This window comes from Danio rerio, chromosome 21 (assembly GCF_052040795.2).
Source record: "Danio rerio strain M-AB ecotype USA chromosome 21, GRCz13ab, whole genome shotgun sequence".
NCBI classification, from domain to species: Eukaryota; Metazoa; Chordata; class Actinopteri; order Cypriniformes; family Danionidae; genus Danio; species Danio rerio.
This window is the reverse complement of record NC_141041.1, coordinates 33,150,396-33,178,281: the sequence shown is the minus strand read 5'-3', so window position 1 is coordinate 33,178,281 and position 27,886 is coordinate 33,150,396. Positions and strand designations below refer to the sequence as shown.

Genomic DNA, 27,886 nt, shown 5'->3' with positions numbered 1-27,886 from the left:
ACGACAACATGGACCTTCACAAATAAAATTTATTCTTCATTATGCATTGAGGAAAAAAAGAAAAAAAGTCATGTACTTCAGCACACAATATAACACTAAATATAGGAGGACAAATTGGATCTGGTCCACTTAGTGATTAAGATGTTCAATAGTGAAGAAGAAAAACACATCAGGAGAAATACACACTTGCCAACGACACACTGATGTTTCCCTTAAACAAAATTAAGCCTGAATTAAACTGCAAGTGAAAGATATTTTCCTTTTACATCCACTGAATGCTCGCAATTGAGCAGCAAATGTAAAACCAGTGACCATATTTCCTCGTTAAGTACAAAGTCTTGTTGTATAACACATTTACACCTTGAAAGAATCCAATTTGCTGCTTCAGCGCACATACAATGTTAGCTTGTGCCTCGAATTGTTCAGTCAAAAAGTTGCTTTTCAAGCCATTCGTTCATTTGTTAAAAAGCGGCCCAAATGAAAACGGGTTTAGACAGCTGACATCCTCAACACGTCGTGGATTTACAACGAACGCAATAATCCAGACCAGTCCAGCAACAGTGCAGTATTAAAACTCTGACACAAGCTGAAGAATAACATGAAGATCAAAAAGAGAAATAAATAAAAGAACAGCCCAGTGAGCAAGTCATGGTGCGTTGTGTCAGTGTTGCTCACAGCTGCGTTCAGGACGTCCAGGTGCAGAGCTGATCCCTTTATTCATGCAGACGACCACAATCTACAGGCCAAATACAGACTTCTCAGAATCCACATATTTAGAGCTCTATGTACACAATTATACACGTTCTGGATGTTAAAAATGGAAGAAGAGGGGGATTTGGCGTTTTGAATAACCCCAGATTTTCACTTGTTTCTGGATGGAGTTTTTCGACAGATTCTGATGTTTTTTAAATTTATTTCTGCAATAATTAAAACTGTTTATGCTTATTATTTAAGGTGAGAATGTTTTATTGATAATAATTATTATATATAATGCTATATATAGCCTATAGATCATTTCAATGTGGTGATGTCACTGACCCATGAACATTTCCTGCTTGTTTTCAAACTTTTTCATAACAAAAGGCAATTTAATCATAACATTAAAACAGCTATCATAACATAATTTAATATGTTGCACTTTTTGAATTTGCTGAAGCTATTAAAATTAAAAATACAAAACATGAAATAAGCTGGGAGTATTGTTTTTGTTTACATCCCACAAAATGGTCAAATGGATGATGAATTGAGCTAGTCATTATTATTTTTAAGAATTATTTGTATGTGAATCCTTAAATAACTGATTCTAAATTGTTTGTTGGATATCTGCATTGAAAGTTCTCTTGAAATCTCGAAGTGATTTACAATCCATTCTCATTACAAATATAGAATGGAATTTGGCAAATGTTGCATATTCAGACGGAGTAATGTGTCTCCATAATTTCACAGCAGTGCATTACATTAGATATTTCTATCATTACAATGGATTTTTTTATTGATAATCACACTAATCTCTAATGCATTTTCAGGCATGGTCAGAATTAATAATACACATTTGCTGATAAAACTGTTAACTGACACTGCTTAATAAAAATGCTGAGTTCCACACAAGCGATAACTGTTGGAACAATAAATAGGGTAGCTTATTAAGTTGTCCAAAAAAAAAAAAAAAAAAAAAAAAAAAATACTGAAACCCAGGTGTGATGAGCAATCAATCACAATGACTGAATGAGATACACATTTGTAGTCAAAAACATTGCCAAAATATTCCATGTCACTTCAGTGGTTCAACTGAAATCATATGAAGCTTCAGGAACAGTTTTGTGTGGCAAAAAATGTATCACATTAATTAAATTGATAACCTGTAAACTCGCACATTACACACACATTGTTTGTTAAAACTACTCATTTAAAATGAGCTGAAACAACAAACTTCTTGAGTTTTTTGAGAGGAAAACTTATTTGTTTTAAGTTCAATCCACTTTTTTTCATTGGTTAACTTAAATTTAACTTATTTCCTTCATGTTGTTCCAACACAATGTGATTATGTAAAACCTGCCATTTTTTACAGTGTAATCTGACATGAAAAACAGGTGAACAACAATGATATTAGTTTGTTTGGAACAAAAACATAATAAAATTACAGCTAAGCCACTGATGTCACATGGAACATTTGACATTAATTTTGGTTTCTTTTCTGGACTTTGAACTTCTCTGGACTTTTCCTGTCTATACACTCAAAAATGTTGTTGCTTGTTCAAACTACTTAATTAAATGGACTGAAACATCCCAATTCTTAACATTTAATTGGGACAATAATTTTTTTTTTATGTTTAATCCACTTAAAGTTGTAAAAAATAATAAGTTAACTTAATTTCTTCATGTTGTCCCATCATGAATCAGTTGTGTGGAACCCAGCTTTTTCTGCAGTGTGGACCCAGCAAACAATTTTTTGTTTAATAGACGTCTAATAGACATCTAAACATAAGAACTTGGCTAAAACAAGGCTAAAGGCTGTCAGTGAAAATGTAATAGACATCTAAGAATAGCTCAAGACTAGTGATTAAATAGACAGATTAAACAGACTTTATATGTGCAGTCATTCATTTCTGTTTATTTGATGCCTAGTTTTGGCCTATTCTTAGACGTTCATTAGATTTTTACCCAAATTTAGCCTTGTTTTAGCCAAGATGGCTATGTTGACACATCTGATAGACGTCTATTAGACATCTTTTAACAAAAAATGCTTGCTGGGGAGGGTCAGAGAACTCTATTCTCTACTCTACTCTGGATTCTATCTAAAATATCTTAATTTGTGTTCAGAATGAAGCTCTCAGGGGGTTTAGAAGGACAAGAGGGTGAGGGATTAACAGAATTTTCATTTCTAGGTGAACTAATCCTTTACATATATTTTGTTAATTATGTATAAGCAGATTTATTTATTTTTTGTTTTCAAAGACATTTGATAACCCTGTTTATACAATACAAACCTACTGCTCTGATGAAGAAATTTATTAATCGCATGCAACAAACTATCATGTACACCTAAAAAACTAAACAAGAATAATTTAGACTTCAGACCTTAAAACAATTGAAGCATCCATATAAAAAACTGCTGGGGATGGAGGGTTTCTCTATCCGGTCATATACTCTACTTAAGTCGTCATTGTCAGTCATGGCCCTGCATTATCCCTTACATAGCTCCTTTCAAATGACATCTTGTAGACATGCTTGCCAAAATCCGCCATGCTTTTCATGTCTACAAGGTACAAAATGTCATCCAGACTGCCGGAAAAGTCATCATTTACACCCAGCTATATTGTAGTCTCAGGTGTGTGTCTAGAAATGACCCTGTGCTCTGCCTCTCGTTTCCCATTCTGTCCATTGGGAAAAAGCAAAGCCATCCTGTTGGACTTACAGGGACTTGTGACCTGAGAGCCGGACCTCATCATCCCAGGAAACGGGCTTCCGGAGAGGGACGAGGAGGATGAGGAGGTGCAGGGGCCCCAGCCTGGAAGGAGACCGGATGCGGGACGGGAGCCCACGACTCTGCTGAATAACGTGGGGCTGGGCTGCGATGGAGCCAGGGTCTGCAGGCTGCCATTCATGCAGATGGAACTGGTGTCTGAGTAGACATGGTTGGCGTTAGGCACGCGGTAGTTGTACGCCCTCCAGCCCTGCTGCTTCTTCTGCTGACACTGGCAGCGGAGGATCCGAATGAAGGCCTGCTTGAACTCCCGACTGTAGCACGGGTAAATGATGGGGTTCAGGCAGCTGTTGAAGTAGCCCAGCCAGAAGATCACTTTGAAGAAGGTTTCAGGAGGACGGAGACTGGTGTTGAATGATCCTAAAGACAGGAGAAATAAAGAGTAAACAATCTGAATGTGTGATGTTTTGTCTTCTTTCACCAATAGATGGCAGAATTTACCAACATTTACCCACAACCACACATACTTACTACAAGACAAAACTTCCTTTGAAGATGTTTTTTTCTTTTCCACTCATATTCTCATGAACATTGTGTGAAGATCTATTTGTCTTTTATGTTTTCTCTTCAATGCAGTCTCATCATCAAGTTGCTCACAAACACACACACACACAAATATGAAAATATGTACACTGAATAAACGATTCATTGGATTTATTATTTTTTGTTTAAGGTAAGTGGTTGCAAACATTTTATATGGGCTGAATTTAAACAAACTAAATGCAATAATGTTCAACTTCATTTGTTTGTTTAAATTCAACAATTAGCAATGAAGCATTATTTTCAGTGTTTTTTGATCAGGACAATTATGGTGAACAAAACATGATTAACTGTCATTAAATTGTGACTGGCAAAAATCTGAAGAAAAAAAAAGTTGTATTATTTTAATTAAATGTAAACACTATACTGTAAAACCCAACAGTCAACTTTATCAAATAAATGATTGTAGTTAACTCAAAATTGAATTAAAGTTAATTGTACTCATTTGAAAAGAGTTTTGAATTCAGTGTTGAAGGTAATGAGTTATTTAAATACCTCATTACTTTAACTTAAATGGATATATAGGTTAGTTTTTTTTTATTTATTTTTTTTTTTACCTCAAATGGTTTAGGTTGCCTCACCTTATTGGGTTTTACAGTACTCAGTTGGTTTGAGTTCATTTAATGGGTTTTACTGTGCTCAAATTGCTTCGTTTACTCAAATGGAGTAAATTCACAGTACTCATTAGGACTAGTTTTTGAACTTAAATGGTTTGTTGCAATTGATTTACTCAAATGGTTTGAGTTACCTTAACTTAACTATAAACTATATAACACTGTTTTCTATCATATGTTGTATGGTGAGTCAAACTATTAAAATTTAAACATAGTTAAATATTATTGATATAAATAAAAATGTATATTATTAAAATAATTTAATATTATGTAATGATAATATCATAATATTATCATTATTATTACATTGCACAAAATTGTCCACCACCGCAATCATAGAGTAGTTTAGCACAGCAGTCAAATTTAAAAAATATATGCAGTTGAAGTCAAAATTATTAGATCCAGTAAATAATATTTTATTAGATATTTTTCAAGACACTTCTATACAGCTTAAAGTGACATTTAAAGGCTTAACTGTATTTAGGTGAACTAGGCAGGTTAGAGCAAGTTATTGCATAACGATGGTTTGTTCTGTAGACTATAGAAAAAAAATTTTGCCTAAAGGGGCTAATAATTTTAGCCAAAATAAAACAAATACGACTTTCTCCAGAAGAAAAAATATTGTCAGGCATACTGTAAAAATTTTCTTTGCTCTGTTAAACATCATTCAGGAAATATTTGAAAAAGAAAAAATCAAAAAACAAAGGGGGTCTAATAATTCTGACTACAACTGTATAATTATTATTTTTAGTTGTAAATTAATTTTAAGAAAACTAATCATTTAAAAAGTAGAGCATAGAAATGATGTTTTATGTGATATGAAAAAAAAAAAATAAATAAATTAAAATTAAAATCTAAATAAATAAAAGTAAAAATGGTGCATTTTAGGACTGTTGGGCCCCAAAATGTCTCTAAACACCATTCAAATGTGCTGGTTTTATGGGTGGCAATGTTTTGAAATTATTATTACTTATTTATTTTTATTGTTGTAAACTTTATTATGTCTGTGATAGTCTAGATTATATTGTTTTGTTTTGTTTCAGCAGAAAAATAAAATAGAATTAAGACATGTCTGCGAGATTATGCTTTGTTTTGAGAAAATAACATTTATAATGAACCACATTAATTAAATTTGTGTTGCGTTGATTCATTTTGCAGCTCTAGTGGATTCTAGTTTACGTCATATTAACTGAACTGTAAACAAAGTAAATAAAAGTAGAAATAGTGCATTTTAGGACTGTTAGACACCTGTAAGCTGGAATTGCTTAGGACCCCCAAATCACAAAATCCGCCCCTGATAATACAGCAGATCACAATATTAAATACTATGAAAAATATAATTATTTATTTCTGTGTTTTGCTTTTGGGGTTCAAAAAGATTCACGTATGTTTTTATCCGTCTGACATTATTTTATATAATTTTGTTCTTGATTGCTTTTAGTTTTATAGTTTTAATTATAGCTTTTTTTTAGTTAACTATAATAGCTCCGTTTGTTAACAAGAACGGAAAATGCAAAATATGTGTAAAGTATTTTTGATTATAGTTAATATTGATTTAGTCATTTACTAATAAATTATTCAAATTAAATTGTGTTTTTTAGACACAAGAGCTAAAACAAAATAATTGTTTATTTTTTTAAATATATTTTTAATGTATTATAATTATTATTTTGAATTCAATTTATAAAATTATATATTTTTTTGCCATTTTTAAAAATGTTTATTGTACAAAATATTATATTTTTTACAATATAAAAAATTAAGCTATAGTAAAATATTAATAATAAAATATTAGATTTTGTGGTGGAAAAAAATCCAAATATGGTCCAAATTATTATATTTTTCCCCCCTGAATTTAGTTTCATGTTTTACTTAAAGTCTCAGTTCACCATAACCCTGCTCTATTACAAGATTCCTTTAGTTAACTACATCAGCAAAATGAGCAAACAACTAATATATATTTTTAAATTCATAGTTGATGTTAATTTCAACACACACACACACGCACGCACGCACGCACGCACACAACCACACACACACACACACACACACACAACCACACACACACACACACACACACACACACACACACACACACACACACACACACACATATATATATATATCCTTTCATATAAGTCCATTTCTGCACACATTCCTCCCGGAACAAAGAGCATCATTTGAATAACCTTTCCTTTGCTCTGCACTCTGTGAGCTTTTACAAGAATGACTTTGAACTTAGTAAGCCTATAAAAAAATCTTATGTTTAAAATCAATGTCTTGTGATGAAGATGACAAAAGTGCTTTTATAATTTTACTCGGGATTCACCCAACTATCTATTAAAAAAAACCCTAAAACAAACCAAACTGGCTCTTAGAAAGGTGGCATTTTCAAACAGCAAATCTTTCTCAGCGTTCCACTCCTCCAGACTCTCAAACATTCAAAAAGGTCACCCGAATCCATCTTGCTTTTCCAGACTGTGAGCGCAGCTCATCTCCGCTCACGAGTTTATGAGTTCACTTTTCCCTAAGGAAATTCGCCACTGTTTCACTCTTCTCTAAATGCCTGATGTGCGGCTCACATTCCCTTTTTTGGCTCTCGTCTCCTTTACTCTCATCTCATCTTACCAATTAGACAAAAATAAGCCAAAACTCAGTTATTTTAAAGCTTTAATGGGATATCGAAATTAAGGCTTTTTATTTATTTATTTTTTACTTTTTATTAAGTGTTATTCAGTCTAATGTAAGAAAGTATCCCCAAAACACAATTTTGAATGTTTATTTTGTCGTAATTTTTCAATTTATGCAATTTAATTTTCAATTCAGTTACACAAATATTTTTATAGGCTGTTTTAACATATTACAGACTTTATGGTTTTATTTAAATCTGTACTCTGAAAGTTTTCACAGATGGATGCATCCATGCATCCTTTTCTGGATTATATATAACATTTTATTTAACAAAAAAGTGACTTTTTATATGTAAAAGCAATGAGACACAAATTTGAACCTCCCTTTATCCAGTGTTCCAGTGTATTCAAACATTTGTCTGATTTCATAGTAATGAATAAAGTGGGCATGCATGGTGATAACCATATGGGTCTAGATTTACTCGACAATGGTGGGGACACCTTTGTCCATGTTAATTCTACACCCTTGGTGAAAAATATCGTCTAATATTGGTATGTCTTGGCTTACTATTGATTATTTTCTGTACATTGCATATCGAGTATATTGAATATTGAGTCCTAGTTTAATACTTGAATTTCTATATAGTGCTACATGCACTTTTAGATAGGTTATTTAAATCTGTCTGATGTATAAATCGACATCCCTATAATGCAATAAGAATGTCTGAATTAACCTGTTCTGTTTAATTTGAGGTCTTTATTAAAAAAATACAACAAAAAACTTTATCCAAATTAATAGTGATAAGGATTATTATTGGGGACATTATAAAACTGTAGGGATAATTTACAGTTTGAGCCCAAAGAATGTCCAGTGTGTCAGATAAAGAAGAGCCCGAGTCAGAGATTTAAATAAATACAGTTTACTGAAGATAGTTTGTAGTTTCGTTAGCAGAAGCTAGCTTCAAAACTCGCAGTAAGTTGCTAGGCCGTTTTGCTTATTTTTTCTATGCTGAAGTAAGGGTGCTCTGGACAATTTGGTTAGTGACTTAAAAAATGTCCAAATGTCAAAAGTTTTTATCTCTCAAAAGCTGTCCTTAACTTTAGCCAGCACCATCTCAAAAATCTGTTCCACAAGGGTCTATTCTTAGCCCAATTTAGTTGTATATGTACAGTTAAAGTCAGAATTATTAGCCCCACTTTGAATTTTTTTTTCTTTTTTAAATATTTCCCAAGTAATGTTTAACAGAGCAAGGAAATTTTCACAGTATGTCTGATAATATTTTTGCTTCTGGAGAAAGTCTTATTTGTTTTATTTTGGCTAGAATAAAAGCAGTTTTTAATTTTTTAAAACCCGTTTTAGGGTCAAAATTATTAGCCCCTTTAAGCTTTAATTTTTTTGCGATAGTCTACAGAACAAACCATCATTAAACAATAACTTGCCTAATTACCCTAACCTGCCTAATTAACCTAATTAACCTAGTTAAGTCTATGAATGTCACTTTACGCTGTATAGAAGTGTCTTGAAAAATATCTAGTAAAATATTATTTACTGTCATCATGACAAAGATAAAATAAATCAGGTATTACAAATGAGTTAATAAAATTATTATGTTTAGAAATTTGTTGAAAAAAAAATCTTCTCTCCGTTAAACAGAAATTAGGGAAAAAATTAAACAGGGGGACAGATAATTCAGGGGGGCTAATAATTCTTTACCTTTAGTGCAGATTAAATGCATCTTTCTCAGCAAAAGAAAAAGTAAGAGCAAATAAAGTTTGTGTTGGATTGTATTCTTGAAACTGGTTACAGTTTTAAAATGTGAATAATAAAGCTGAGGTTGTGTTTTTGGAATAACACAATTTTTCACTGTTTTGGGCAATTAAGATACTTTTCTAAGCCATAATTTGGGAAATATGTTTGACAGTGATCTCAAATTAAAAAAAAAGACTTTTCAAGTATTTGAGTAAACATTCAGTCAATGATATTCAGTCCATTAAGATTTTCTGATTTATTTCTGATTTATAGTTTTGCTTGACTAATAATTGGCTCAGCATAATCAAGTTCACCCCATTTTGAAAATGTATATTTGTATGCGTTTCTTAGTGAATAAAGGCAATGTATTTTGGTGCAGTTAAACAAAACAGATTTATTAAATAGATATATTTTTAAATAATATTTTAGTCACCAAACATTTAGAAATTGAAAGAAAATACAATTAAATTCAAGCAAAATATTGCAAAAAACAAAATTACAAAGTACAAAATTTCAACTAAATTTTTTCATTTTTTTGCTTCTCTTGATTTTTTCTCTTTTTAAATTTGTATTTAATATTTTTCTATAACATATATATTTGACCATTTTCGTAAGTTATTTTGTTAGATCTTCTGAAAACCGCTACTAATACCACAGTGCCAGAGTTAAGAAATCAATGTTTGGTTAAATAACTCTGATTTTCAATCAAAACAATACAATAAAACAAACTTCAACCCACACCTAATAAATACACTGAATCCAGAATAAACAATATAGACTTTTCAAGTGGTCTCTTTCATATAGCTTTATAGGCCTATACTGTATATATTTTCCTTTTCAATGTATCCTTTCACATGAACAGTGTGAATGACTAAAGTGGTTTACTTTGCTGTGGATCAGAGGCGAATGAGACTTGGGTTCATTAACACACTCCAAGAAGAGCCACAGGTGTGAGGCCTGCCGCCTGCTTCTGTCTCTGCCAGTAAATGAGTTATTTCATTATGATAAGATGTTCTCACCTCAGTCTTCACTAAACCACATGTCACTCAGACATTTCACAGCCTCAGCGTCTATAAATTGCGGCAATCCTGCCAACAAACAATCTTACCGCAAGCTTTTTTCTTTAACTGACATTCTGAGAAACTTCCCTGCACACGTGAGCTTTGTTAAAGTTTTTCCAGCTCATCTGAGATTAAATTAAGACTGTGGAAATCACTGCCAAAATAGGACTTCTTTCCTAAGAAAACACATTATTTGATGGATAAACTCTCATGTGGCCTGGTGGCAAAGCAGTCATTGATTTTTCAATTAGCTGCATTCAATTTGACCCGGACCATCAGCTGTTATTAAACAATCGGCCTGAGGCATGGAACACTGCTTTTAGCAATTGTAACTGAATACATATGACAATCTCAAATTTTTTACATCAAAAGTTGGATTAGCTAATATTATGTAAACTAATATTTAGTACCAACTAGATAAATTCAAAATTGTTTAATATCTATTTATCTATCCATATGTTTGTATATAATTTCGTTTTAGCCTGCAGTACAGATTTATAAAAGGGTATCATTACAGTTTTTCTCAGTGGCTTTGGTGCTGTTAGGTCCTGTGTTTCGTATGTGTTTGTTTACATCATGTGACCGTCCCCATGTGCTCCTTTGTTCTAGTTCCCGCCATTAGTTAATGTTTATCTGTTCCACCTGTGTTTACCCCCTGTGTATCATCAGTGTCATTATTTTCCTGAGTATATACTCTTTCATTTGGTTCACTCATTCACTGCGTCCGAAACCACTACTCAGTAGGTACTGCATTTGAATTTGAACGTACTACTCAGCCGTTAGAAAAGTACATTCTATACAGTATGAATGTGAAAAGTATGAAGGAATTCGGATGTACTACATCCGCCATTTTGTCATGGTCACATGACCCATCTGCATTAGTTGCGTCGCTTCTTTTCTATTTATGAATTCTCTCGTGGGGCATTATGGGATAGCGCAGCGTGCATGGGATGCGCACTCCAGAATCTCGCCGGAAGTAGTAAGTCATCCAGGTACTTCTCACATACTGATTTTAGAATTCTATGAATTCGGACATACTACTTGGCTCGCATACAGATTTTAGCGTACTATATAGTATGGAAGTATGCGGTTTCGGACGCAGCCATTGTCTGGTATGGGCTGTTTCTCAATTCCAAGAACGCAGAGAACGGACTTGTGTTCTTGTGGAGACCGGTCTTGCCAGGTGTCCTCGGAAGAACGAACTCAGGAGACCGCGAGGGCAAAGAACGCGTCCTTTGAGAATTGAGATGCTGCGTTCTTCCTGATGGTCACATGACCTTCACGTGTTTTAAATCGTAAATTATTTAAACATTACAGCATTCATACAACGATTTATTGTTTTTGCCCTTTTCAAAATATATACTTTGCATAAAAACATTATAAATATACTCTGCACAATATAAATAAAACAGATTTTAATACGAATTTCAGCAAACAAACACCCTTAATGTGTTTATTCCTTCATTAAGATGTCCATGGTAATGTTTACTTTCACCGTTTCATTTAGGGAAACTCCTGAGGTAAATAATTCATGTCTATGAACTTTAATAATAAATCTAAATAAAATGCTGCGCTTCTCACCTCCAGTTGCAATGACTTCTGGGACTTCCAGAGCGAGTTCGGTGCTCAAGTCTGCATTAGTGCGTCCTCGATATCAAGAACACATCCGGGAAGTTTCACGCGTCCTCCGTACTTGCGGTCTTGAGTATTGGAACTGAACTTAGGCAGCTGATGATGACGTTTCACGAGAACACGAGGACGCAAGACCGCTGAAGAACGCATATTGAGAAACAGCCATTGTCTGTTTTTACACCATGTCCTTCCTGTGTTCACCCATGTCCTTCCTGTGTTCACCCATGTCCTTCCTGTGTTCACCCCCATAAATCCTGCAATCTTGTGCCTTCCTCAAGTGAACCCAGGTGTTACAGGTGCATTTCTCAAAACACTATTTACTTGTGCACAACAGTTAATGCGCTTCTCAAAACAAATAGTACAAACTGCTAAACCTAGTTGCTAACCAGCAAAAGTGTCACTTGCTCAAAATGGATAGCTCATTCCTCAAAAGCAAGTATTTATGTCAATGAAAGTGTCAGTGTCATCAAGAAAGTCTTGATGCCCATTGTTAATGAACAAGATAGTCAAATGGCTTTGTCATGTTTTGATTATGTCAGTTTACTCTACGTTTTCCTCCAATGCAAAAAAAAAAAAAGTCAGATTTTGGTCACACTTAGTGAAAATGCTCAAGACAGCACTATATACTATTTGCACAGCTGTTTGAATACTACGGTAATGTTAAACAACACTGCATTTAGTGAGGTATCTGAGTACAAAACACTGAATATGCATGTTTCACATTTTCACTGCATTTGCTCTTTACAATTCTAATTTATTCACAGCATTGTGCAAAAGAATAAATACACCCTTATTTACAACAAACATAAACTTGCTTTGGGTAGAGCTGTGCACAACAATATTGCAGTACATATTGGAACTGAACCTACAACATGCATAGGTCTGTAAATTATTCATGAAATTGTTCAATTTACAACACGTTTTCAATAGAGATTTTTATAAAATTTGCAGATTTGGACAACTAGTTCAACATGTTTGTATGTAATAACTCAAGTAATGAAATGAGGACTGTTAGTTTTAAATGATATGACTATTCAGCATTCACAAGTTTAGTTAATTTTGACTGACATGACATACAAAACAAAAACCAAACCAGAAAAAAAAACAGAAACAAAACAAAAAAAACAAACCAGAAACAAAAAACCAAATCAGAAACAAAAAACTAAACCAGAAACAAAACAAAGCTCCATGCAAACTCCACACAGAAATGCCAATTGACCAGCAAACCAGTGACCTTTTTGCTGTGAGGCAGTAGTGCTACCCACTGTGTCACCCTAAAACCAGAAACAAAACAAAACCAGAAACAAAAACCCAAACCAGAAACTAAACAAAACAAAACAAACCCAAAACAAAAAAACTAAACCAGAAACAAAAACTCCTTGCAAGCTCCACACAGAAATGCCAATTGACCAGCGAACTAGCAACCTTCTTGCTGTGAGGTGATAGTGCTATCCACAGCACCACCATGTCACCCTAAAACCAGAAAAAAAAAACAGGAACAAAATAAAAAACTAAACAAAAACTAGCAACAAAACAAAAACACTAAGCATGGATACTTTACATAAATACGTAAAATTCCAACCAAGCTAATGAAATTAACCGATTTACCACCATTTTGAAAGAAATCTTGAAATGACAATCTTCTTATATACCAGATCACTCCAATATTTATAACACAGCATATGAAAACAAAGGGCACTTGGAAAAGGGAAGTGAACTCCTAAACGTTAAACACACGGAATATATTTTCCTTCAAAATATTTCCTCACTCATTTGCAGGGAAAACATATCAGCCCATCTGCTAATATGACCCTTAAGAAGGTCACTGGGAGCTAAACTTGCGGGTCATAAAGTGGATATAGGAGGGTGTTTGAATTTTGACCAGATTTTTTCAGTGGTGGGAATGGTACCTCTCCTGTATTCCCACTCCTCTGGGTTCGAATAGGGAGTAAGCCTGGGAATGAAAAGAGAGAGCTGAAGATATTGGCATCTCAAGCACATTCCTGCAGGAGACTTCAACAAACTTCAGCAGCTCTCAAATCCACTGCTCAATTTAGTGATCAGGTTAACAGGACTGATGGCACTTTCAGTTCAAAACATCACACACGTCAAGGTTGTTGATTCAGATAGTGAGGTCATAAATTATGTTTCCGCAATGAATTGTCTGCATCAGTTGCACTGGCTCTCATCCACGAATACTGCTGTTTTTGTGAGTAAACACAAGGGTCTGGTGGTGTAACAGTTTACTCATGTCGAGACTCCAACAAATCATAATACTGAACTCCCAATATGATCACAAAATCCAAGCCAAAAGTGTATGATTACGCCTTATGATTTTAAATAGAATTGCTTTCAAGAAATACATTTTCAGAAATAAACAGGCTGCCGCTGGGGTTTTGCCTTTTCTAAATGTACACATTTGTAGCTAAAGGGTCCAAACTGGTATCATAAAGGTATTCATATAGTTCCTAAGGGTACATATAAATATCTAAAAGTGTGTCGTAAAGAAATTAACGATAATTTGCACAAAAATATAATTAATTAACAGGTTTCTACATTTTGTGGTTTATAGATGTTTTCAGTTTATTTGTGCTCTTGAATTGCATTTAATATTCCTCTGAGAGAAGATTTTTTCAACACATTTCAAAACATAATAGTTGTAATAACTCATGTCTAATACCTGATTTATTTGATCTTTGCCATGATGACAGTAAATAATATTTTAATAGATATTTACTAGTTAAGGCTTAACTAGGTTAATTAGGTTAGCTAGGCAGGTTAGGGTAATTAGGCAAGCTATTGTATAACAGTGATTTGTTCTGTAGACTATCGAAAAAATATATAGTTTAAAGGGGCTAATAATATTGACCTTAAAATTGTTTAAAACAAATTAAAAACAGCTTTTATTCTATTCGAAATACATCAAATAAGACTTTCTCCAGAAGAAAAAATATTATCACATGTACTGTGAAACTTTCTGTGTTTTGTTAAACATCATTTGGGCAATAACCAGAATATAAATAATACTTTGAAGCAAAAAATACAGAATCAGCTTAAACATCAATGCCTGCACTCTGTCATTAATTAAAGATAAATATGCCCTGTTTCACTGACACAATCAGACATTTGTCATGATCAAATTCCCCATTGCGTTAACCTTCCATTCAACATCAATAAAACAGACAGTATTTTGATGCAGAACTGCCACTGAAACTGTAAACTTTTCCATTAATGCAGTACACATGAATGCACTTAAGTACATTAATGCAATTACAGGATCAGAATACTTTAACTAAAGTGATTTTATTTATCATACTACTAAATCTAATGTTGATTTAAATAATATTTTAATGAGTGCAGCTCCAGTGAGATTGTGCTCTTCAGATGATCAAATGCATCAGAGCTCTAACAGCAAAGTATTCTCAAACTTTCCTGTAGATCTGCAGCCCTGTTTAATGCCAACCCTGCTTCAACACACCAAAGTCACCATCACACTGCCCTTTTCGCGCCATAGACCTACATTCATATACATTCAAATGTGATAGGGGCGCTGCTAGCGATGTTGGGCACTATGAAGGATTATTTGAGGTTGGGGCCCCTATCAGTACTGTTAATACTAATTAAGCAGATCTTTGGAGTCCCCAAAAGTGTGTGGCCCCTTGAATCATCCTAATTTACCCACATGGCACAGTGGCACCCATGACAGCATGGTGGCTCAGTAGTTAGCACTGTCGCCTCATAGCAAGAAGGTCATTGGTTTGAGTCCCTGTAGGGTCAGTTGGCATTTCTGTGTGGAGTTTGCAAGTTCTCCTCGTGTTCGTGTGAGTTTTCTCTGGGTGCTAAGAGGAAGTCCAAAGGCATGACCCCTGATCTATATGGACTTAGCCGAAGGAAAATTAATGAATGAATAGTATGGAATAAAATCGCTGTCATAAATATTTTGAGCGTAAATAAAATTCACACATCTGTAATTATAAAAACGGAAAGGAAAACAGAACGTACTCGTAATTTTACGAGGGTACAATTCCAAAATTTGCGATTAGAACAGACATAGATACGACATTTTCTTTGTCTGTTTGTATATGACTGATACATTTACGATGACTTTACTTTACAAACACAAAATACAGTTTCACCATGGACACGAAGACCTGATTACGAGTACAAATCAAAAAACAACACTCCATTGTAAAAATGACGTCACAGCTTTAATAAACAAGCGAGAGTTATCGATCACAACTATGCGCTTACTGGGGACTCAAGCTCTCACACACCGTCTCAGATAATATTTTTGTTATTACCTCATGTGAAATGGATGTCATGAGCTGTAATAAAGGTTGATACTTAATGAGGTCGATTTTAGCTGTGTTTCTTGGACATTTTACAGAATCAAAATGAAGAACTGGCTGAGGATAGTGAGCAAAATGTAAGTTAACGTTACAGGCAGCGAGCGCAGAATGTCTCTGGAAATCACTTAATGGTGTTTACTTATAACCAGACATCTGTCAGTATAAAAACAGGCAAAGAAAATGTCATATCTGTGTCTGTTCTAATCGCAGATTTGGATTTGTACCCTCATAAAATTATGAATACGTTCTGTTTTCCTTTACGTTTTTTTAATTACAGATGCGTGAATTTTATTCACGCCCAAAATATTTATGACAGGGATTTTATTTTATAGAATAGTGGCAACCCTTGCGGAAGCTCATGCGAAAAGTTTCACATGTCAGTGTGCTCCAAAGTTTAAACTAGATGAACTCTAAAAATCAAATCACATGATTGTGTGAGACTAATAGAAAAATCAACACATGGACCTCTCTGTAGAAATGTTAAATATGGAGCAATAACTCACTTTATCTAATCTTTATCAATCACTCACTATGTCTAATCATCTTGTCTTATCATGCACATTTTTACTGCGCCATATGACAGAATTTCACATCCTCAGACTCTAGCATGACCGTGGCATTTCCTGTTGGTTTAATGCAAACCAGAAGGACTCGATGAGTTTGATCAGGTGTGTTTAATAAAGGTTAACCCTAAACTGTGCAGAGCTGTGACCTCCAGGAACTGAGTTTGACCCCCCTGCTTTGAAGGGTTAGAGTTAGGGTCACCACGCTCAGACCTGAAGGGCCGTTGTCCTGCAGATGTGAGTTCCAACCCTAATCAATAACACATGAACAAGCTAATCAAAGTCTACTTGGTATGCTTGAATCTTCCAGGCAGGTGTTTTGAGGCAAGTTGGAGCTAAACTCTGCAGGGCACTGACCCTCCAGGATGAAGTTTAGTGACCCCTGGGTTAGAGCATCCAAATATGTAAGCTCTGCCTAAATTCACTCACCCTTTAAACCAGATTATAGAAGTACAGTATTTGCGTTGTAAATCTTCCATCAGCAAAGTCTCTTCAGAAAACTTTGATTTGGATTAGACAGCTTGATTGATTACTTTTATGATGACATCTTTGAATCTTTTAAGCTTTAGAGTGAATTCAGATTCCGTGAAGGGTTTTTAAATGTGCAGTTTTATTCAATGTTTGATGTAAGCTCAACCGAAACATGAAGAGAGGGAGGGACATAGTGTAGCTCCTCCCCCTTTAAAAAAAACAACAGCCAATAGTGTTTTGTTTTATTACCTCTCTGCCATTGAGAATTACCCGGATGACTTACTACTTTCAGTGAGATTCTGAAGTGCACATCCGATGAACGCTATGCTTTACCATGGTGCCAAGGAAGAGCATTCATGAATGAGAGTGAAGTGACGCAACTGCATGGAACCTTTAATTCCTTAATCAACCTTTAATAGCCACGTTAAAGATAAGCCATTTAAGTATGTAAACTAAAGTGAGTATTGACAAGTACAATCTTCCCAAACTCAAAATTGTTCATCCGATTTTGATTCACACACGAGTGAGAAGTGCAACCAGTAAGAGCACACACACAGTGAGCATATACCCAGAGCAGTGATCACCTATAGAAGCTGGAGAAGAATGCGATTCATCCACTTTTCCCTGGACCAGAAAAGCGGATCTGCAGCTGTTCGATCACAAGTAGGGCTGTGTGATTTGGGGAAATTTCTAATTGTAGTTTTTTTCTTTTTACCCATATTGCGATTTTGATTTGATTTGCGATTTGAATTTTGTAACGTTAGTTAAGCTTCAGCTCAATATTCTGTATCGTAGTTTCTTACTGCTAAAATGCAGTGAGTGTTAGTCAAAAAAAGAAACTGAAAAGATATTAACTAACTCCAACGTTTATTTAAATCATTAAAATTTAAACACACATTTTTCTTTAGAGCAAACAGTGGTGAGTTATGGCGTTAGTTATCTCCTGGTGCCTGTGATGCTTTTTTAGGTGCAGGTTGTTGTATTTCCTGCTGTGGCAACAATTCTGCAACAGCTCTTACAAATGACCTGTTTCTGTTCGGTGTCTGTGACTTTGAAAATAAAATATCCCCTTATTATCGACTAGGCATGGGCCGGTATAAGATTTTGACGCTATGATAACCTTGCATAAAAATATCATGGTTTCACGGTATTGTGATTACTGCTCTAAAACACATATTGTTTTATGTCTTGGTAAAAATTACAACTTTTTCCGCTTTGAAAACAATATACTTTATTTTGAGAAACATTTAAAATATTTTGGAGCAGCAAACATGTCAGGCTGAATTTAAATCAATCATTGACTTCTGATGTCTTCATTTGTTTCAAAAACACAGATTTCTTTACAATTTAAAATGGCATCAATGGATATTTTTTTCTGTTTTTTATATTGCAGCCTTTTGCAATTAGCTAATTCAATTTCGATTAACCGCACAGCCCCAATCACAAGTTCAACTTTCTAACCATTTGGTAATTTTTATGCATTTAACACAAAAAAATGTTTACTATTAGGGAAGAATAATGTATCTTTATATATTATATTGTTTCAACGTTTATGTCTTTAGCAGTAATCTTAGAAACAACAGGAAAAAAGCAACATAATATTGCCAATATTGATTTATTTGAAGAGGTGCTGGTGGATCATATTCATAGTTTACTGGATAACCATAAGCACAAGCTTTCAACATACAATATTGTGTTATTATATTTATTTACATAAGACTCTAAAAAAAATTTCTTACACTGAAAAAATATATATTTAAAGATCATTCCTTGGATTTACTAAATTTTTTTAAGGTAAGTGGTTGTAAAAAAATTATTTGGGCTGAATTTAAACAAGCAAATTGAGTTGAACATTACTAAATTTAATTTGTTTGAATTATATTGCAATATCTTAATTTAACAATGTATCGTTACAACTCCAAAGTAAGGTAACATGTAAGTGGTAAGGAAATTTATATTTTTAGGTAAACTGTCTCATTAAATTCTATAGACTGTATTGATCTGAATATATGAGTGAGAGATAATAGTTTTATTAATCCTATACTTTACTTGACCTTATCATTGCAGTGCAAAACAGCTCTTTCTCGTCACAGAAATAAGGAGAGAATAAAAATGTCACACCTTTTGATTTTCGTTGAAAAAACTTTCATGGAAACCTAGAAAGTCGTGGAAGGTCTTGTTTTTCACAGTTTTTACTTACAGCTCCTTTAAATGTCCAACTAAGATGTTTAAGTTGGGTACCAGGAACAGACCAAACAGACCAAGAACAACGAAGCATTGGGACTGGAGACGTGTAGTTTTTCCTGGCAACAGCATCACATTCTAAAGTGTCAGAAGTGGCACTATCTTGACATTCAATCTGAAAAATTACTGCCACGATTGTTTTAAATAATGCCACTAGCAATGTGACTGTACAACTAACTCAACTGTGTGCAATACACTTAAATATCTATCAATAACTGCTAAACCAAAGTATAAACTCGTATTATTAATAGTTTTATTTAATTTTGTTTAATTTACAATACAGGTTACACACTTTGAAGTGAAGGACACACTTTAGTTTAAGACACAATTCTTGCAATAGATAACCCATTAGTTATGATTTTTGCCCCAGTAAATTCCTAATTTGCAATTTATTGATAATTATGAAGGTAGGGTTTAGGTATTAGGATAAAATATGAACTATTTACTAAAGCTTATACCTAAGAAACAGATAATATGTTTCAATAATATGTAGCTAATAAGCCATTGGTTAATAGTGAAAATTGTTAGCCTACTTAAACTAGAGTGTTACTAAAATAAAGGTTCCATGAATGCACTATTTAACCACTTTCACTGAACATTTCTTAATTTCACTTATTTTATTTATAACCTAAAGAAATACTTCACTGTATAGACAATTTACAAGATTTTGTACTTGTTGTTTAACAAGAGATGGACTACAATGAATGAGTAAGACAGGTCTAATTAAAATCATAAAAAATATTCAGTCTTCAAAGTTCCGGTTCCCTTTGTGAAATGTCTCATAATGTGTCAGCATGACATGCTTTTTAAAAAAATAAAAAATAAAAATTCTACAGTAGACAGAATAATTTACATTCAAGCTCATAATCCACCTCAGGAATGACTGTAAATACTGAAAAATTCCAAAGAAGACACACACTGCTACAAATATTTATAAAAATCGAATTATTGTGGTCACATGGGTTTGTTTCTTATTTGTTCAAGAAGGTTGAACTTTATCGCTTATCACACACTAATGAAATAATGTGGCATTCTGTGCAGACTGTCTCTAACTGTACTGCTTAGGACTCTTTTATGACATAATAATAATAGTGCATGAAATGTCTGGTTCTGTGTTTTGAATTATAGCTAGGATGAACTATATGCATAATGGCAGCCTGTAAAAAGTCAAATGTCTCCTATATTGCACAACCAACTTTAATTTAAAGAGTTATTCCATTTTTTTAAAATACAAAACATTAAGCTTTGTTGGTATGAATGAACATACCTATGAATGTAGGTTTTAAATGATATTTTTGACTTTATAATAACTTCATTATGAAAGTTCATGTGAAAAAAGTCTCTTCTCAGCTCACCAAGGCTGCATTTTTTTTGAAAAGAAAAGAAATATTGTAAAATATATATTTAAAATGCTATCACTGTCAATCTTTGAAGAACGGTAAGTTAAACAGAATGTATTTGAAATAAAATCTTGTCAGTTAATATCTATGCAGTGAGTTTTGATAAATTTAATGCGTCCTTGATGAGTACTCAATTTTTTTTTACATTTTTTAAAATAGTAATTTCACAGTTTTAACAACAACAACAACAATAATAAAATAAAACAATCAAATAAATAAATACAGCTTTTTATGAACAGCAAATAATCCTATTAAAATGATTTCTGAAGGATTATGACATTGGAGCAACAACTGATGAAAGTTCATCTTTAAATCACAAAAGTTGCAAATAGGCCTATATTCACACTGAAATATATATATATATATATATATATATATATATATATATATATATATATATATATATATATATATATATATATATATATAAAATCTTAAATAATTTTAATTCAAATGACTGTTTATTGTTTTTTGAACTAATAATTGAAGCCTCTGTGAACAAAAGTAACTTCTTAGTGTAGTGTAGAAACTGGTAAAGTAGATGTTTTGGAGTAGACATTGCCTTTTTTCAGTGCAGTTGCTGTTTAAAATTTGACAGGTGGAAATTAACAAGTCTATCTAAGTTTATTTGCAGCACTTTATGATTGCACTTTATAATTTTAACCATTTTATGATCATTTTATGAATAATTTACATACCCCACTGGATCTTGATAAAACTAAACCACTTTAGACCTATAGCAGTACTGCAAAACACTGTTAAAACAACCTTCCAATAGGAACACAAGACATAATTTGCAATAAAATAAATAAATTAAACAATAAATAAATAAATTAATTAATTAATTTGGGAAAGTCGTAACACCAAAGAAAACTAAAAACGCAAAAGCTATGTTCTGTTTTATTAACGTTTATAAATTTGATAAAAAATATGCTAAATGAAATCAAATAACTTTAAAGATTTGCTAAAATAAAGACACACTTGATGTTGTCAATGAAATGTAGGACAAGGGTGCCTATTGCAAGAACACCTCAAAATGTTTGTATTAAGCGAGGTTTCAATTAATAAAAAATATACTTACCTATGGGGAGCGCGAGGAAAAATGGTAACCAGCACAGGATGAACATGCCCACAACAACACCAAGCGTTTTAGCAGCTTTCTTTTCTCGGGAAAACTTAAGTAATTTGACTGTCAGCGAGCTCCTCAAGTGGCCTTTGCTGCAGTCTTCCTGCGTCTGAGAGCCTTTATAATGAATCCGGAGCGTCAGCTCGTTGGAGTCCATGCGCTCCTTCATCACTCCGGCCTCCAGGTTTTTCGTGGTTCTTTTGGCAACTATGTAGACGCGGCAGTACATGGCCAGAATCACCGCTAACGGGATGTAGAAGGAGCCCAGAGAGGAGAAGAGCGCGTAAAACGGCTCCTCTGTGATGAGGCAAACTGTGTCATCCTCTGAAGGGGGTTCTTTCCACCCGAGCAGGGGTCCTATAGAGATGACGAAGGCGAGAACCCAAACACCCAGCATGGCCAAGAGTGCCCGCTTCTCGGTCACAATGCTCGGGTACTGCAGCGGGTAGCGCACCCCGATGTAGCGGTCGATGGAGATCACGCACAGGCTCATGATGGACGCGGTGCAGCACAGCACGTCCACTGCAGCCCAGATGTCACAGAAGATCCTCCCGAACACCCAGTAGTTGAGGATTTCACGCGTGGCAGACACCGGCAGGACAGTTGTGCTCAGCAACAGGTCTGCCATCGCCAAATTAATGATGAAGTAGTTGGTGGGGATGCGCAGGTGCCTGTTGCACACTACAGACAGAATAACGAGGATGTTGCCCACGATAGCAAACACAATAAAAGCGCCCAGAACCATGCCCAGTGGAAGCGCGCGGCTGAGGCTGAACGAGCTCGGCGCGGTCCCATTTCCAGAGGAATTAGAATTGGAGACGTCGGACAGTTCGGAGGACGCATTGCTTAAGAAGTTCGCGGCATGATCTGTATCAGAACTCATCTTGCCTCTGCAGTGCCTCCATACCAAAGTAAGCACAGGTTTCACCTTCAAATGCGTAAATTATGTTGTATACCAAACAGACAGTAAAGACCAAGGCTTCAAAGGATCCGTAAGTTATGTTGCGCAACAAACGCGAAATAGAAAAAGAGCATAATTGTAAACGTTGCATAAAGTCAAGTTGGAGATGCGCGTGGCCGGAACTTGGTGGTGTGAGTTCTCCGCAGTGTCTCTACCGGTGTTCCCGGCTGATCCAGCGCACTGTCTCTGACCACTCCTGCATTCGCCAAACTCCCTCCCCTATGGAGACTACAGGCAATCAGACCAAGCGGAGCGGTGCGCATTTACGGACTATTAACCTGTGCTTCTATGGCAAGCCGTTGTAATCTTTATTTCTTAAAACTTGTCACTATCTGTATTATTTCTTTTTTGTAAATAACTACTTACTAACTTTTCTTTCTCACTACTAAATATTCATTATAAAATAGAAACTTGTATTTTGGAACAAATAGGTAAACTTAACATTTAAACATAATCTGGGATTTCATAAAATACATGAAGATCAGAAATGAACAAAACAACTTGTATGGCATAAAAGAATTTACCAAGCATCCAAACCAATGCTATATGTTAAGCTGAATAACCTGTATGTTCATACATGTGGTGTCATGTTTTGAGAACTCATAAAAGCTTATAAACTGTGTAAATAAGACATATTTCCTCCATCACACATCTGTACAAATAGAGATCTGCTGGAAGGAGGCATGTCATGTGTAATCTGTAATGGGCAACCAGGTTCCAAAAAGGTTATTTCACAGTGATTAAAAAAAAAAAAACATTGTTGGTTCCCTAAACCAAAAGAACCACATTTTCTTACTTTAAAGATTCTTTTTTTTATTATATTAAGAACCTTTTATGCAATCGAAAGTTTCTGTAGATGTTAGAGGCTCTTCATGGAACCATCAATGCTAATTAAGAACCTTTTAAAGAACATGTCTCTGCCCCTTCAAGATGCTTCTCATCTGCTTTTTATTTGATGTGCTTAAGCTCAACCACTCTCACTGACAGAGCGCTGATAAAACCAAACGCTATTGGCTATTTTTTATAAAGGGGAGGAGCTACTACAGTATATGTTATTCCCTGTCTTCATGTTTCAGTTGAGATTATGTCAAACTAAATAAAAAATGCACATTTCAAAGCACTCCATGGGACCTTTAAAAGGTAAGCTTGAGCATTCTGTCCTTTTGCATCGTTTCCTGTTTTTAATTAATTTAGATGTCTTTGGTTCGTGTAGTATTTATATTTCAGTCAAAACTGGAAGTGGTCAGAGATTCAAAGATCTCTTGGCCATTTTGTATGTTCACTTGGAAGGTTTGGTTCTGTCTCTGGTGTGAATTTACTGCTAGTAAGGTCCATTTTAATGTCTAGACATTGCCAATACCGAACTCTGGTGCACACCAAACAAGTGGACAAAGCTGAAAAGACGAGACTTTAACTTCCAAACACACTCTGCTGTAATTTGTCTGAAATCTGAATGCAATATGGATCAAGGACATCTGTATAAACCGAAAATAGGATGTGATGTTGGAAGATGTGTGTAGCTAGAAATCACATGTGGTGTCTCCAAACCTGAAAAGCTGATAAATTAGGGTGTGACAAACCAGGTTTCCATCCTAACATCAAATGATTCTTTTCAAAGTTTGTTAAAAAAAAATCCCTGAGTAGTTTAAGCATTTAACTATAGTATTGGTAATTAGTAACCAACAGTAAACAAGGCATGCATCAGGAAACAGCTAATGGACCCTTTTCACATTTCCGGTATTTTCAGTAGCGGAAGTCGTCATAGTTGGGTAAACCTAGCGAAGTGAATGGGAGAGTACAACAAATAATTATTTTTACAATCTAATTTGCTGAAATAATGAAAGAAAGACTCAACAATGGTGTTACCAATGGTGTTACCAAGAATCACAAAAAAGAAAAAAAAATTGTGAGGCTCATAACGGCGGCTAAAAGACCCATAGACACTGCATTAGAACCACTTCGCACAAGCAGTAATTAATTTTTCTTGTAATTTGATGCAAAGATGATGTAATACATACATTTAAATGTTCATACATTTAAAAAAAATCTAATCATCAAAAACTTTTAAGGAATTAAGATAATGATGACCATTCAACGCGTCATAACACGCTTGTGAAAAGGGTTCATTAGTCATTTGGGTGTAATGCTCGCTATATTACAATTAATTCAGGAAATGTGTTTCTATCTCCCATTATTTGCATTTATCATTTTTCACTAGTCCAAAACCATATAAAGAGAAACCACAAAATCTTTTAGATAAATTTTTTGAAAAGCCAATGTAATATTCAAAATGAACCACACTATATAGACTCTGGGTTGCTTTAACTCAAATTTGGGTAATAGAGCAAAATGACACGTTTAGAAATGTAAGGAAAATCTGTTTACTGGTACTGCAATGTAATAAACATGTAACTTTAAATAGATCTAATATACTTCAGAAACATTTGGGTTTCATTTTATCTTGATGGTCACTCTTAGACATTCTGCAGAGTGTAAGTTATTTTGCAACCACATGATGATTAATACTAATTACATTAGTAAACCATTAGATTAGAGTCAGCAAAAGTTAATATACTTGCAAGGACACTAATAATAATCTATAGAATGTCTGTTGAGGGAGCTTCAAAATAAAATAATAGCAGATATTAAATATATATATATATATATATATATATATATATATATATATATATATATATATATATATATATATATATATATATATATATATATATATATATATGCAAATATAAATGTCTGTTTTTAAAAAGCAGAAAAGGGGAATTAATTAGTCTACTAATTGGAGGATATTCCAGTGTTTCCAATAGTGCTGAAAATTCTGTTGACAATTTTAGACAAGTGATCCTCTCTTTTAAATGACTTTAATGCATAAATGTACTGAAGTAATGGAAAAAGAAGCTAGCCACACTTGCATGATTTCAAGTAATCTAAATTAAATGCTCACAACAAACAAAGACACTACTTAACTTTAAGGAATGAACTGTACTATTTTCCCATCATGGTGACAAATATAAATTATAATACTAGGGCCACTTAAGCCCCCCAGTGTGCTGTCAGGTAATGCAATACAACGTCAACAGGACAGAATGCCAGCGGTCATACCAGTTGCTCTATTCTTAGGATCAATCGCAATTTAAAATATGGAAAACTTGCAAACAATATCAAGGTTGTTGATGCAGGGTACAGTAGGTGCAAATTTAAGTCTCACTGTTACTGTGCAGTTATACAATACCAAAAATTGCCAGACATGGCAAGTTTCTATAAATGTTTATTTTTAGCTCTTAAGTAGCACTTTCAGGCCTAGAACACATTTTCGTGTGTCTGGTTTCACTGTAGATCACAAAAATACTGAGCAAAGTCACTGGCAAATGCCTCCTCGCTTTGCCATCTTTAAAGACTGCCATGAGTATCCAAATATTTCCTCAAATCATCTGTAATTTTATAAACTAGCCACTAACTCAATCTCTTTCCAAATGCCAGCCAAACAGGAATATGCTTTGACATTGATGAAGTACTTAATGGCTTGAGCCAAAAAAAACAAAAACAGAAAGCAGATAACTCAAACAGATGGATGAAAACCCCCAAAAGTCAACTAATTTAAACAGAAATCACAGTAAATTACAGCTAGCGAGAGCTGCGAAAGAGGAAACAAGCTTGCTGTCAGGCAGGAATCTCCTCTTTGGGCTGAAATTAAATTAAAGTCTTGCGATTAAAAATTCAGAGCACAGACTCTAAGACTTTACAGAGGCATAATAGTGACCCAAAGCTTAAAGTGCACTTATGCTTTTTCAGAAAGTAGCTGTTTCAGATATTCAAATAAATCTGTTTTCTTACAGAAAAAATCAATCCGGATTGTTGAAAGGAGTCCCAATTGCATGTAGTTTCACTTCTGTAACGGATTTATGTAAATATTATCTGTTAATTAACAATTTCCATATTGGTTCCGTAAAGATGTTTTCTGCTTATTATTGGATATTAATTGCATTATGGGAGCTTGATCTCTGCTGTCGACTTTGATGCAAAGAATTCAACTCTGTTGTTAAACAAAGTGACTTTTATTGACATTTTAGTAGTAAGTTAAAACAATATAGTTTGTAGTAAATGATAAATATAGAAATAAGTCCCTAAAATAACAGAGTTGGTACTCGCACTTTATTTTTCAACACTAAAACAGATAATATATCACTTCAATTTTTTAAAAACGTTAGTTCATCAAACAGGAAAGATTAAGGTCATATAATGCAATTCAGTAGCATTAAAACATGATACACACAAAATACAGAAAAATTTCAGCAAATTTTTAAAAAGTGTATGTAGACTAGAAATACTGTCACAAAACGGGGGTTTAGAAGTGATGCTATAGAAGAACTACTTTTAGTTCCATAAAGAGCATTCTCACACACACACAAAAATATTTAATTTGTGATATAACATTTCTATTTTTGAATATTATTTAGGATTGATTGTATGCGAATTGAGAAGCCGATAAAAATTTTATATCTCAACTGAATGGGCATTATCAGTGGTAATCAGCTGATAGAGATGGGTCAGTAGGGGCCTTCTGTGCCTAGTGGTAAAGCTGTTCTCATCCATGCTCATGGTTGATCAGCTATAGATCACATACGGTTGGGGCTGGAAGTTAACGAGACTTATTTATATTATTTATAAAATTTCCCATTAAATATATTCATTAACGTCAACCCCTTCCCCAACCCTAAACCCAACCTTCACAGTGATGTAAACACAGATCTGGATCTGGAGTCTTCTCTATTTGTATAGCTGATTAACCATGTGGATGGATGATAACAGCCATCTGAGCCTACTAGTAGGCACAGAAGGCCCCTACTGGCCCATATCTATCAGCTGATAACCACTGATAACGGCCATTCAATCGAGTGATAACATTCGATGCAGGTGAATTGAAGGGCCACAAAAGACTTGTTTTTGGAATGGAATGGTAAAGGTTTGTCATGAAACCATCTATGCCATTTATTTTTGTGCACTTTTATTTTTGAGTGTACATTCACAACATTTAGTATG

General features: G+C 34.1%; 2 protein-coding genes across 3 annotated transcripts in view; one reads left to right on the top strand and one right to left on the bottom strand.

Moving 5' to 3' along the window:
• The window catches only part of timd4 (T cell immunoglobulin and mucin domain containing 4), a 1,098,921-nt gene that overhangs the window by 954,647 nt on the left and 116,388 nt on the right, over positions 1-27,886 (top strand). The window lies entirely within an intron of this gene.
• Positions 12-22,978, bottom strand: adra1ba (adrenoceptor alpha 1Ba). Of its 2 annotated transcripts, XR_015520401.1 has the most exons (3): positions 21,820-22,978; positions 3,079-3,844; positions 12-736 (listed from the first exon to the last, which is right to left on the bottom strand). XR_015520401.1 is itself a non-coding variant. In XM_087301569.1 (2 exons), exons 1-2 carry the CDS (start codon positions 22,745-22,747, stop codon positions 3,312-3,314), a joined length of 1,461 nt encoding a protein of 486 aa, XP_087157695.1. In that variant the 5' UTR covers positions 22,748-22,978; the 3' UTR covers positions 12-3,311. The 2 variants fall into 2 exon arrangements, 1 of the variants encoding a protein (XP_087157695.1); XM_087301569.1 differs by having other exon boundaries at positions 12-3,844.